At 36.8% G+C, this 12,575-nt stretch overlaps 1 protein-coding gene across 1 annotated transcript in view; it reads left to right on the forward strand.

The window, feature by feature from the left end:
* PLEKHG4B (pleckstrin homology and RhoGEF domain containing G4B) overlaps positions 1 to 7,556 on the forward strand; it is a 207,233-nt gene extending 199,677 nt beyond the window's left edge. Inside the window, exon 23 of the mRNA XM_051969770.1 lies at positions 6,004 to 7,556. Coding sequence (XP_051825730.1) covers positions 6,004 to 6,009 — 6 coding nt within the window. The 3' untranslated portion in view covers positions 6,010 to 7,556. The remainder of the gene's footprint in view (positions 1 to 6,003) is intronic.
* Positions 7,557 to 12,575: the final 5,019 nt, after the last annotated feature.

A 12,575-nucleotide genomic window follows, 5' to 3' on the forward strand; every position in this document is an offset into this window, starting at 1 on the left:
GTTGTAAGTAGCAGATTCTCATTCATGATTCTCAGTCCCATGCTTTTTTCTCTGCTTAGGAGGTAAAGGAGCTGTTGCCCTCCAGATAAGAGTACAGTTAATTCCCAATTAGTACAAATAATGGATTTCATGAATGGTTTCATTATTCAAATTTGGGTTGCTTATTTCCATCTATTCTAGGTTTTAAAAATTATTTTATTTATATTTTTATATTTGTTATATGTATATAATACATATATGTTTACATTGGTTATTTAGGATATTAAATATTATTTATTATATTTTACATCAAACTTTAAATAATATAAATTCAAATAATGCTACAATTTCACCATATTCATTATTCATTGTTCTTATTAATTGGAACCTGGGTACATCTGCAGGAATTGGCAATCAATGTGGTTTACATGGCTTATTCATGATCTTTATCAATGTTATGGTATATAACAAGATAAAATTCAAGAAAAGTTGAAATGCTTGAATAGTTCTGATTTGGACCAATCAGAGACAATAAATTTATTGTGTAAAAAAAAAAAATCAGGTTGGAACAACATCCATTCAAACAACATTTTATATTAAAATAAGATTCATTTTCCACTAATCATACTGTTAAATGAGCAAACCTTTATCATAGCTGCTTTCCCAGAATTAACTAAGGAATTTATTCATTATATGTTCAGAGGAAAAATCCCAGTGAATTGAAACACTACAAAAGCAAATGGGTTCATCCATATTACTGCTTTCTTTATCCCACTTCTGACACTTATTGTGTGTTTGATCTTAGGTCAACAACTTAATTTCCTTGTACCTCATTTTCTTTATATGTAAAATGTGGGATTTGGATTAGTTAGTCCCTAATCCCCTCCCCACTCTGAATCTAGAATTCTAAGGGTATTGTGATCTAACCTTATGTCAGATGAAGCCAGATGAGAATGTCATTGCTACCACTGGTGCTACCTCCGCCAACCTTGGGGTTACTCCAGGCTAATCTGTGACAATGTCCCTTAGGGAAACATTTCCTGCAAACAGGCTTATTAATAGAATTATCCTGTCATCTAGGGGTCAGCATCACAAATGTAGAACCACATCTTATGCAATGACTATTTTGCCCACAGAAAATCCCCTTTGATGTTGGTGTGTCACTTTATGCCTGAGGATGTTAGGGGGGAAGTTATACCTAGTGAAAGGGGAGTGGGAAACAACATAATTGATTGCTTGCATTTTGCTTTCTTTCTCATTTTTTTTTCCTTTTTGATCTGATTTTTCTTGTGCAACATGATAATTGTGGAAATATGTATAGAAGAATCACACATGTTTAACATTTATTGGATTACTTGCTGTCTAGGAGAGGGGGCTGGGAAAGGGAAGGAAGAAAAATTTGGAACACAAGGTTTTGCAAAGGTGAATGTTGAAAACTATTTTTTGCACATATTTTGAAAATAAAATGCTATTATTAAAAAGAAAGAAAGAAAAGACATAAAAACTCAAGTGTTCAAGGGACTCCCAAAGTCAATTAACTTAGACAGGATCAGAAGAAAGAATCCTCTCTTCTATGAGAGGTCATTCAACCAGTTATTTTAGGAGCTTCAGTGATGGGGAAATCACTTTCTCCAGAGGATATCCATTGCAATTCTGAGCAGCTCTCTGAAGGGATTTTCTTACATTGGCCCTAGTCATCCTCCCCATAGTTTCCATTAGTCCTAATTGTACATGTTAGGGTCAAGCTGAACATCATAGATTCATCTTCCACATCTAAACTTCCAAATAATTAAGCAGTGGAATGAAGTGGAAATAAACACTATCTCTCTAAATCTTATCTCTGTCACTTTTTACTTGTGTAACCTTGGAAAGTGACTTCACTGAGCCCCCACTTCCTCATTTGTAAAATGATTTCTAAAGTCTTTTCCAGCTCTAGAGCTTTGATACCGTGATTGTGTTCTCCATGAATTTTCTCTTCTCAAAGCATTTTCTTGTGTGACATAGAATTGTCCTTCCACATCCTGTTTGACCTCTTCCAGATATCCTCCATCTGGTCAGTATCTTTTCCAGGATGTGGCCCCTTAAAGTTAAAACTCCATTCTAAATGTGTCATTGACTAGATTATAGGATAATTTGTTGTAGTTCAGTCTTTTTCAGTCATGTCCCCATTTGGAGTTTTCTTGATGAAAATATTGGAAGGGTTTTCTTTTTTCTTCTCCAACTCATTTTATACAGGCAAACAGGGTTAAATGACTTGTTCAGAATCACTCAGCTAATAAGTATCTGATTTGAATTCAAAAAAATGAATCTTCCTCATTCCAGTTCTGGCACTCTATCTACTGTACAACTTAGCTGCTCTTGTAGGATAATGATCTCCATTATTCTAGACTCATCTCCTATTATTCTAAGCTCATGGTTGCTTTTTTATCTGCCTTGTCACATTATTGAATTTCCAGTCAACTCAGATCTTTAGGTTCTTTTCTTCTAAACCTTTGTGTAGCCATATTTCCCAAATCTTAATGCCTGTTGGCTGCAGATGTAAAAAATTATATTCAACTTTATCATATTAGCTTTGAACCCATAATTATGGTTTGTTGAAATCTCTTTGCATCTCAGTTTTATTATTCAGTAAGTTAGCTGAGTCTTCTATCAACCTGCATGTTATCTATAAAGCTGATAAGGATACTGTCTTCCCTGAAAGCATTGATTAACCTGTTGAAAAGAACAGGTCCCTAAATAGGGCCCTATGATGTTCCACTACAAACTTTACTCATTAATCTCAATTTATTAATCACTATTTTTGAGTCTATATGTATAATTAGTTAAAAATTTACCAATAACTGAGCTGTCATTTCTCTTGTCTTGTTCACAAGGATATCATGAGAGACATCTCACTGAAATTTACATATTCCATATGGTACTCCTCCAGAGCTATACTGTAACCAGCTCAAACCTACTCATGAGAGCTGATTGTTAAATTTCCACATGAGCATTTATCCCTCAAAATTGCAAATGTTGTAATCTGGCATTGATTTATTGTTTTGTTGATTGTTTAGACACAAGAAAGTGATATAAATTTTCATAATGCAGATTAAATCTAAAAGGATAACGTGTGCTTTTTTCCCAGAAAGCCAGTAGTTAAATATTTACCAGCATATCCTAGCATTCTCCTGATCTAACTACCAATCTAGAGTGCTTGCCAATAAACAGAGTCTGCCAGGATTTGTTCTTAATAGATTTCTTCTGATTTATGGGGCTCAGATTCCCTTTTAAGTTACTCACAAAGCTTCTCTTTAATAATGAGTTCTAAAATTTTTTCCAGGAATTCAATTCACTATGTATTTTGAGCTCCTACTATGGACCAGACATTGCATTGGATGCTAGTGGTATAGGGACACTAAAAAATACCCACTTTAAAGAAGTTTACATTCTCCTGAAAAGAATTAGCATAGAAAATAAGTAATTGTAAAATATACATATACAAAGTAAATACTAATTTACATTTTGACTTTCTACAAAAGCAGGAGTTTGTCCTTATTGAATTTCATCACATAAGCTTTGACCATTATTATGATTACTAAAATTTTTTGTATCCCAATGGTATGATTAAATGAGTTAGTTAACTCTTTAGCCATGGTATTGTGGCTTCTACCATGATCATATTATCAAGTCAAGACATATTAAAAAGTCAAGTTATTAGCCTATCATTTTGAAGAATCCATCTTTTTCTCCTTTTGAAAATTTAGTACAACATTTTGCTCTTCTCCAATTTTCATTTTGTTTTCATACTCTTTCTAGATTTCATTAATGACAATGGCACAGCAGCTTTTTCCAAGTTACCTGGGATAGAGTTGGTTCCAGAGTTTATGGAGTGGTTGGTCTTGAGATTCCCATTTGCTTTCTAACAGCCTCGGGTCTTCCTGAGTCACACTCCTTGATCCCTTAGCTAATATTTCTGTAATACTTTTTGGTTTGCTAAGTGTTTTATACATGTATTGACTCAGTTGATACTTTCAGTAACCCTGTGAGGGAGGTTCTATTTCTATCCCCATTTTATAATGGAAAATCTGAGGCTGACAGAGGTTAAGCAATTTGATTGGAGCCACATAACATGAAAAATGTCTGAGAAAGAATTTTCACATAAGTCTTCCTAGCTTCTTTATCTACCATGAATTCAAAATGGCACCATCATTGCCTTCCAAATATTATAATTGTTTCTGTTGGGGCATCCATTCTTTGCTTATCGTTTAGAGTCAGGTCCAGAATAACATTTGCCATCATTGTTTCTTTTGTTAACAAGGCAAGAGGATAGCAGTAGTGGTATGAAGCAATTAAGCTCCTTGACTGATTTAAGGACCTTCCAATGAGAAAAGAAGAGTTAATGAAAACCATTCACTCCTATTACTTTTTCTACTTCATTGGCTAACTACAAAACTTTAGAAGATATGGAACTTCATTTGTGTGAATATTCCTTCCATTAATGCAGATTACAACCCACCCAACTCCAATTTAAATGTCTTCATAGGTTGCTAAAAGTGGGAGGGAGAGGGAAGAAGAAAGGTCTTTTCCTTTGCATTTGTTTAACCTATATCAGTTTGCTTGCTGTCTTGGGGAAGAAGGAAGGAGTGAGAAAGGGAGAAAAATGTGGAACACAAGGTTTTGCAAAGGTAAATGTTGGAAACTATCTTTGCATGTATTTAGAAAAATACAATAAAAAAATTTTTTTAAATTATTTCTTGATCTGTCACCAGCCTGTACTCAGGTCTTTCCACCTTAGTATAACCCGCTCGAGCTTGTGCTGCATTAGAATACTCTTTGAGAATCCATTGTCACCTCCTTGCCACAGTGAGGCAATATGGGAGGATTCTAATTAAAGATATTTGGTAGCAAATTCATTTGTGTACATTTGACTATAGATACTATATAGACAAATACACATATATCTATCTCTACATATTTGTAACTATATCTCTTTGTGCATATAAAGGTATCACAATAATAGTTAACATTTATAGGGTTGCAAAGCTCTTTATACATATAATCTCATTTGATCCATATCATAACCCCAGGAATTAAGTACTATTATGACCCCCATTTTATCAGTGAGGAAACTGAGGCAGAGATTGAGAGACTTGAACTGAGTCACACAGCCATTAAGCATCTGAGATCAAATGTGAATTCAGATCTTTCTAATGAACTAGCACTCTATCCGCTATGATAGTTGACCCAGCAAGAAGGTTCCCCTTTGCTTCATGTGGAATGATTAGGTACCCAGAACAGTAGATGGAGTACAATCATTGAATATTTTCTCTGTTTATAAGATCAAAGGATCATTGGAAGGGACCACATCTCTTTGCCATATTTCAGGACAAAGAACAGAAATAGAAACGCTTATTTATAACAAATGCCATGTTGTCATTCATGCACTTCTCTCACTCATCAGCTGACATTAAGAAAAACCACCTGTTCATTAAATATACAGAACTTTTTACTTGAGCCATCTGACAAGCTTCCCCACATTTTCCTACTCTTTTCAACTCTGTCCCTGTTGAGTTTCCTCTGCTTTTTACTTTGGGTCTCCATTCTCATTCCTATCTTTTTCTCTGGTCCATCCTATTCTATGATCATGGTTGGGGGGAGAGAAAGAAGGGGAGGGGTATATGAACCTGAAAATAGTGATATTGGGAAAAATGCACTCTGACTTCCAGGAAGGGACTGCTGCAGGCTTGGAGGCCTTGGGTAAGGCATGTTTGCATTGCATGGTTGAATGGCCATTTTTCTTTGGCAGCATCATAATGTGATATAAAGACACTGCTTTTTTCTTGGGGCTTTCTCTCTGAGCAGCTTTGGATTCTTTTGTCAAAATGATTTGGTGTTCTATTTTTTTTTTTTTTAAATCTAGAGGGAACAGGGAAGGGAGGAGAGAGGGTGGAGAATGCAATTGGTCACCAGTGTTTTTCTGCAATGTTGAAATCTCCAAAAGAGCAAGTAACATTATATTAATACCAGTCACTGTTTTGACAGCTGTGATTGATTTGAACTTGTTGACATTTTCTACGCAACAAACATCTCAACACCCTTCTGATCCAGACACGGGAATGTTCGTCTCAAAGAGAAAACTTAAGACTGCATATTTGCTACAACATGATGTCAGGAAGAAAAGGATCAAGGCTTGTGGATGAGCCCACAGTCCCCAAGTTACAGGGATCAGTAGAGCTGCTTATGCCTTGGAAATCGCCTTTTCTTTGATGATCACTCCAACTTACACCTGTACACCAGTTCAATACTCACTTCACTCCAACTTGGACTTTGCTTTTATATGTCAGGGGAAGCGCTGAAAAGCCTTTAGACTCAATCCCACCTCAAAATGACCAAATACGGATCTGCCACCCAAAGAAAGGCAACTAATCCTTTAGGATGGAAGCAGAGGGACATGAGTAGTGCTGATAAGTCACCAGGGAGCATAAACATTTCTTTCTTGAAAAGGCCCAGCTTTGTCCCCCATACATAAATTCAGCCTTCAGGATTGCATGGGCCAGAGGTACTATCAATACAAAAAATCACAACTTGCTCCCAGCTAATGATGCTTTTGTCCCTGTATGACTCATTTATTTGCCCTTCTGCATCTCTCAAATAATGATGGACTTGGGTTTTGATAACAGACTTTTTTCATTTCATTTTAAAAAAATATTTGTTTAGTAGTACATTTAACCTGCAAAGTTAAAATATTGATCTAACTTCTGACTGGAATAGGTACCTGAGATGTACTAGCCATTGAGTTAAGGGAGCAGAGATTGACTCTAAATGTGTATGTTTGTACACATGTCTCTATGGGTATTAAGAACTTTAAATCTTTTCTTTCTTTTCTAACAAGTTCTATGTAAATAGCTTAGGAGTATATTAGAACTTACAGTCAACTTCTGATTATCCACACCATGGAAGGGAAGCCAAGTGGTACCAGAAATTCCACAAAACCAGGCCAAAGTTATAATTTCACTTCCCTTGGTCTGTTTTCCTGCTAAGCCAAACTAATAGTGCCAAGCTTCTACCAACGCATGGCTTGGAGAATCTCAAGTTGACTGTACTTGGTATTGTGCAATCCTGTCAAAGTAGGCAACCCTAAGGAGTGAGCTAACCTCTGAACAAAAGCAAAAAAAGGTGCAAACGGCTGGAAGCTTTTGTAAATAGTACTTTGGGGGGGGCCTCACTTTTAAAATTCCTATAACTGGGACAAGGTCTTCTTGTCTTTTAAAGTAGTAGCATCTTCTGCAAAGGTCCACAGAAACACTGTGTATAGATAGAAATGTATGGGCCATGTTAGAAAATGATAATGATTTTAGTAATGGTTTTTTAAAAGTATTTTCAACCACTTTTTTGGAGATCAAATATGAAAACATTTCACTATCTGTCAGCTGTTGATAACATTTTACTTTTTTACTTTGTTTCAATACAGACTTGTTTACTACTTAAAAAAATAAATGGAACATTTTTCTACCATATCACATTTCTTCACTGATACAAATGAAAATGATTTTCATTGCAAAACTAGATGTATTAAAGAGCTAGCATGCTTTCTAGTTTCACTTCTACTCATGAATTTATTGCACTTAATATGTATTTTTTCCCACAGAAAGAAGTTTAGCAAAATGAATCTGTGAAAAAAATCAAGGCATGAAGCCCAAGCCTTAAGATGACTAAAGGCTGACTTCCACTGACCTATCTCCTCTTCACATTCTCTGGCTCTGGTTTATATCATTTGTATATGACCTGAGGGCCACAATGTGGGCCAGCTTCACATGGTAGGATTTAAAGGGGGAAAAAGCATCCCTCTTTGAAAAAAAAAATCCTGTTTGCCAGCTTGATGATACTACAACTTAAGAGTTCTTTCCTTTAGACTGTGGCTTCTTATCCCTTGTTATGATACAAATGTCCCTCAGGGAAACAGTACATTAAGCCTTATAAGCCATTTATACCTTAATGTGAAGTTTATCAGACTGAGAATGGATTTTTTAAAGTGGGAATGTGGAATAGAACATGAGGTTATCTGGTTAGTGGTTGAGATGGTTGGTGCAAGAATTCCACAGAGGAGGGAGAAAGGACTCAAAAAGTGTGTGGGCGTAGAAAGTGGAGAGTATGCTTCCATTAAATTTTACAGTCTTGCCTATAGTTAGCCATGTCTAAGAGCATTGCTGATGGTTTTCTTTCACTCCCTGTCATGGGCATCTTGGTCTTTTGCTCTCTCTGTTTTCTTTCTCTTTCCATTCTACTTGTTTTCTTTTTTCTTCCTCATTTTCTCTGCAGAAGCCTTTTCCTTATCCTCTATCCTACAAAGTTAAAATAAATTTCAAGGAAAACTATTAAAGAAGATTCATTAACATCTGTTGGTGGCTCTACTGAGCTCCTTTTCCCCCTCTTTCTTTTTTAATCTTTGATACAAAGGAAAGCATGTTGAGAGGAGAAGGGAGGAAAAATACAGAAATTGTGATTTTGCAACAAAAGGCATCAATCAATAAAACAGTTGGATAAACATTTTTTAAAAAATGAAAACAGAAGCAAAAGCAGTTTAAAAAGAACAGAAAAATGTCTATTCCAAATACCCAAGATGAATTACTAGTGTTGAAGCCTGACCAATTGATCTTGAAATCTGTGGGGTCCTAAGTAATATTAGCTTCTTTCTTCACTGGTAAGTGAAGAGCAGATAAATAGTACTGAGCAGTCATAGAGGTATGGAAAACCAAGCTGAAAGCTAAATCTACTGATTTCGTCTAATAAATCAAACAATTTCACATAAAATAGAACAAATTCTAGCAACCAGTTATTATTCCCATTAACATCCCCATCCTTTCAAAATATGTCACTGTGTTCTTACTTCCTTTTTCTACACTTTCTCCCTTGATGATTTTATCCCCTTTTATGACTTCAATTATCACATCTATATAAATGACTCCAGAATCTTACTGTAGAAAATACTAATATTTCCCCCTCTCTTTCCAATGATTCTAGTGTCTTCTTTAGCTTTTAAAGATTTATCATAATGTGCATGATCCTGGATTAAAATAGGGAGGTTGAGATGGGAAGGAAGGAGGTTAGGAAAAAAATCCTCAAAAAACTCATATACTGGGGTAATGGAGAATTTAGGCTCCAGGGCCAGTTGTAGGAGAGAAGTCTTAAAGCTTTCCCCACCACCAAGGTGAAATGAAACATCTTACCTACTTATGTATTGGGGACTGAGAATTTCCCAGGGCCAGTTGATGATTTTGTAGAGAAGGGGTCTTAAAGCTTTTCCTACCAGCAAGGTAGAATAAAAGATTTTACCCACTTATGCAATGGGGACTGAGAATTTCCTTTTGCTTAATATTTCTTAGTTATTTCATCCCAATTTAATACATGGCTACTTGATTAATTGTTCTTGCCTGGTCTGTCATTAGAGTAGGCATATAATGGGAAGTTAAATCTTAGATTAAATATATTTTTTGGCAAGACAATCAGGATTAAGTGACCGACCCAGGGTCATATAGCTAGTAAGTGTCTGAGGCTAGATTTAAACTCCCACCTTCCTGACTTCAGACCCAGTGTTCTATTCCCTGCACCACCTAGTTTCCCCTTAAATTTATACTAAACTCCATAACCCATAGAAATTCCAAAGTAGAATGCACACATATATCTACACATATACCTATTATATATACACACATGCATGCACAACATATGTGTGCATATATATTATAAACATATGTATAAGTACATAGATTGATAATTTGTGCAATTATTAAATGCAAGCAGACATGCCCAGTTCTTTGAGTACTCACTGGGAAAAACCATGATTGGCAGCAGGAAACAGGGGGACTATCTTACTTCAATACAGAGGGTTCAAAGAAAAGCAGCAAAAAATGGAGAAGGATATAGTGGCAGGATTGACTGGAATATTGTTGGAAGCACTGACACCAAAAAGAGAGAAGAAGGAACAGGAGTTTTGGGGGGAAATTAGACCACTTCTGATCTGTACCACTTTGGGATTAGTTCATTAACATATCTATGTCATCCCTAAGTTCTCAATAAAACTTCAAAGTCCTCATCCCAAAATGATAAGCCCTTTTTTGATATTCTACTGATCTGAATTTTGTCCAGAATTTGCATATCTGAGGATCAGAACTTTGACCAGCAGCTCCTAGATGGTTTCTCCGGATTATTACATACTACCAGGATATGAATTTAATTAATATATTATATAATTGCAAAATTATGCTCCTTCGATCTTTGAGATAGTTTGTACATGACTTTCCAGTTCCTATTTACATTCTTCTTTCCTGCTTTGGATACTTACATAGATACATGTGTGTATACACACACACGCACACACACATACACACAGGCATAGGCCCTTTCTCAAAACCTTTCTAGTTTGTTAGGGTTTAAGAAACAGCCACAGGAAAATGGAAGAGAATAGACATTTTTGGCAGTACTGTTATTATTATAGATGTTTATTTAATTGAATTGGCCCCAAGAGTCCTTGTCTATCCTTACCTAAGGATATCATATTGTCTCCTGATCCTGTCATGAGCAGCTCCTAGGATAAGGAAGATGAAGATGCTGTGTTCTTCAAGCTCAGTCCTCTCAAGTGATCAGACCTGAAGAAAGGTTACTTAAAAAACCCTATGTTTGCTCTTACTTCTAAGGGGCAAATAAGCCCAAGACTACTGAGAATAATAGCACTCTCCAGACTAGCTGTTCTGCTTCCAGCCTGGTCCCTGCAGCCATCATAAAGGGAGAAATCCTTGTGGAAACAGGCACGCCACCCTAACACCAATTGCTAACAGACCACCACTTATAGGGAAGGCAAGCCAACCTGGCAGTAGCCTAGGCACTCTGAGAGAGAGACATAAGGCAACATATGCCCAAGTGGATCAAACCACCACCTCTCACAAGCCCTCATGGGAGAGAGCCCAGGAACAACAGACACCCCCAGACTACCACCCCTGCATCCAGCCTGGACCCTGCAGCCATCATCAAGGTGAGCAATGCTTATAGAGAAAGGAGGACCTTCTGTCCCCTTCCCCAGTACCAGCTTAATTTTGGGAACAGCAGCACTCACTGACACAGGTACAGTCAATCCTTGTGAAAACATCCCCAGGTTACTTCCTCCCCGGCTGTGGCAACCCCAATCTCTTAAGCACCCACAGATTCTAAAGATCCAGAAAAGGAATTTCTCAACACCCCAATCCTTGGCACTCTCAAGTGTTTCAACATTAGAAACAGATAAGGTTCTCTTAAAAGAAATGACACACATACACATAAAGATAAATTACATCCCCTATGCCATTGCACCCTGAACTGGAAATTTCCATCTGAGGCAAAAACTTTCTAGAGGTGTTGTCTCTCTCATTAGAATGTGAGGAAGAATTCACTGAGAACAGGTACTGCCATGCATTTCTATCTGTATCACTACATCTTAGCACAGTGCTGCCTACATATTGTGTTTAATAAGTGCTTTTTTCATTCACTCATTCAAAATTAATGCTATCATGTTTAATCTATATTGGAGTACTTGTTGTCTAGGGGAGGAAAGTAGAGGGAAGGGAGGGAGAAAAATATAGAAAACAATGTTTTGCAAGGGTGAAAGTTGAAAACTTTCCTTGCATGTATTTTGAAAATAAAATTCTATTTTTAAAAAAATTAGTGCTATATGGAAGGACAACATTGCCCTCCTGAGGAAAAGTCCAAATTTTGCTTTGGATATTTCCCTGGCTCCTTGTCCCTAGGTGATTTCTTAACTTTTCCAGCTTAGGTAGTTCACGGACCAGGTTTCAGCCTCATATCCCAGCAATGCATTCACTTCTTCCCATTTTATTTGCACTCCCCCCACTTCAATTAAGAGTCATAGCCCCTATCTTCCCTTGTCCAGACCTCTCACTTGGTTTTGGATCCCTTGGATCAAATCTCCCTGTTATCTAACGCCAGTTCACCTGACCACTGACCCAAATCTTGCATTAACTCATCAATTCTAACCCCTGTATCCAGCCTTAGACCAGTATCAACATCAGTCAATCCTCCCAGCCCACACTTGGACCCATCAGACTGGTCCCACAGTTTATTTGAAGACTACTCAATCCCATTCCTGCAAAACCTATCGTAGTTTCTTGGTTTTTCCAGCAGTCTGTGTGAAGAGTTTTGTTTGCCATTGTGCAAAGTTTGACACTGGCTCCCTCGTGTGGTAGGTACTGAGATCATCTGCTTTCTATTCCAAATGCTAAAATTGTACTTATGAATGGTAGACTTTAGACTCGATTCCACACAAACACCAGCCTGGAAGTATTAGATAGACACATATGTCAGTATGTAAGGAGATTTTTCCTACTCAACCAGTTGCTGCCTCTTCCAAGTGAGTTTTAACTAAGAGGAGGCACTTGACCCTTTTACCTGACATGACCTCCTTCCATTCATATTCCTCTCAGGTTCTTTCCTTATACAGATGGTCGTTGGCTGGTAGTATTCTACAGATTCCTAAATACTGATAAACATGTCCTTATTGTTAAGATGAAATCCCTTTCATTTTTTTTTTTTTATAATAAATTTTATTTTATTTAATAAGAACTTCG

Source organism: Antechinus flavipes, chromosome 1 (genome assembly GCF_016432865.1).
Source record: "Antechinus flavipes isolate AdamAnt ecotype Samford, QLD, Australia chromosome 1, AdamAnt_v2, whole genome shotgun sequence".
NCBI classification, from domain to species: Eukaryota; Metazoa; Chordata; class Mammalia; order Dasyuromorphia; family Dasyuridae; genus Antechinus; species Antechinus flavipes.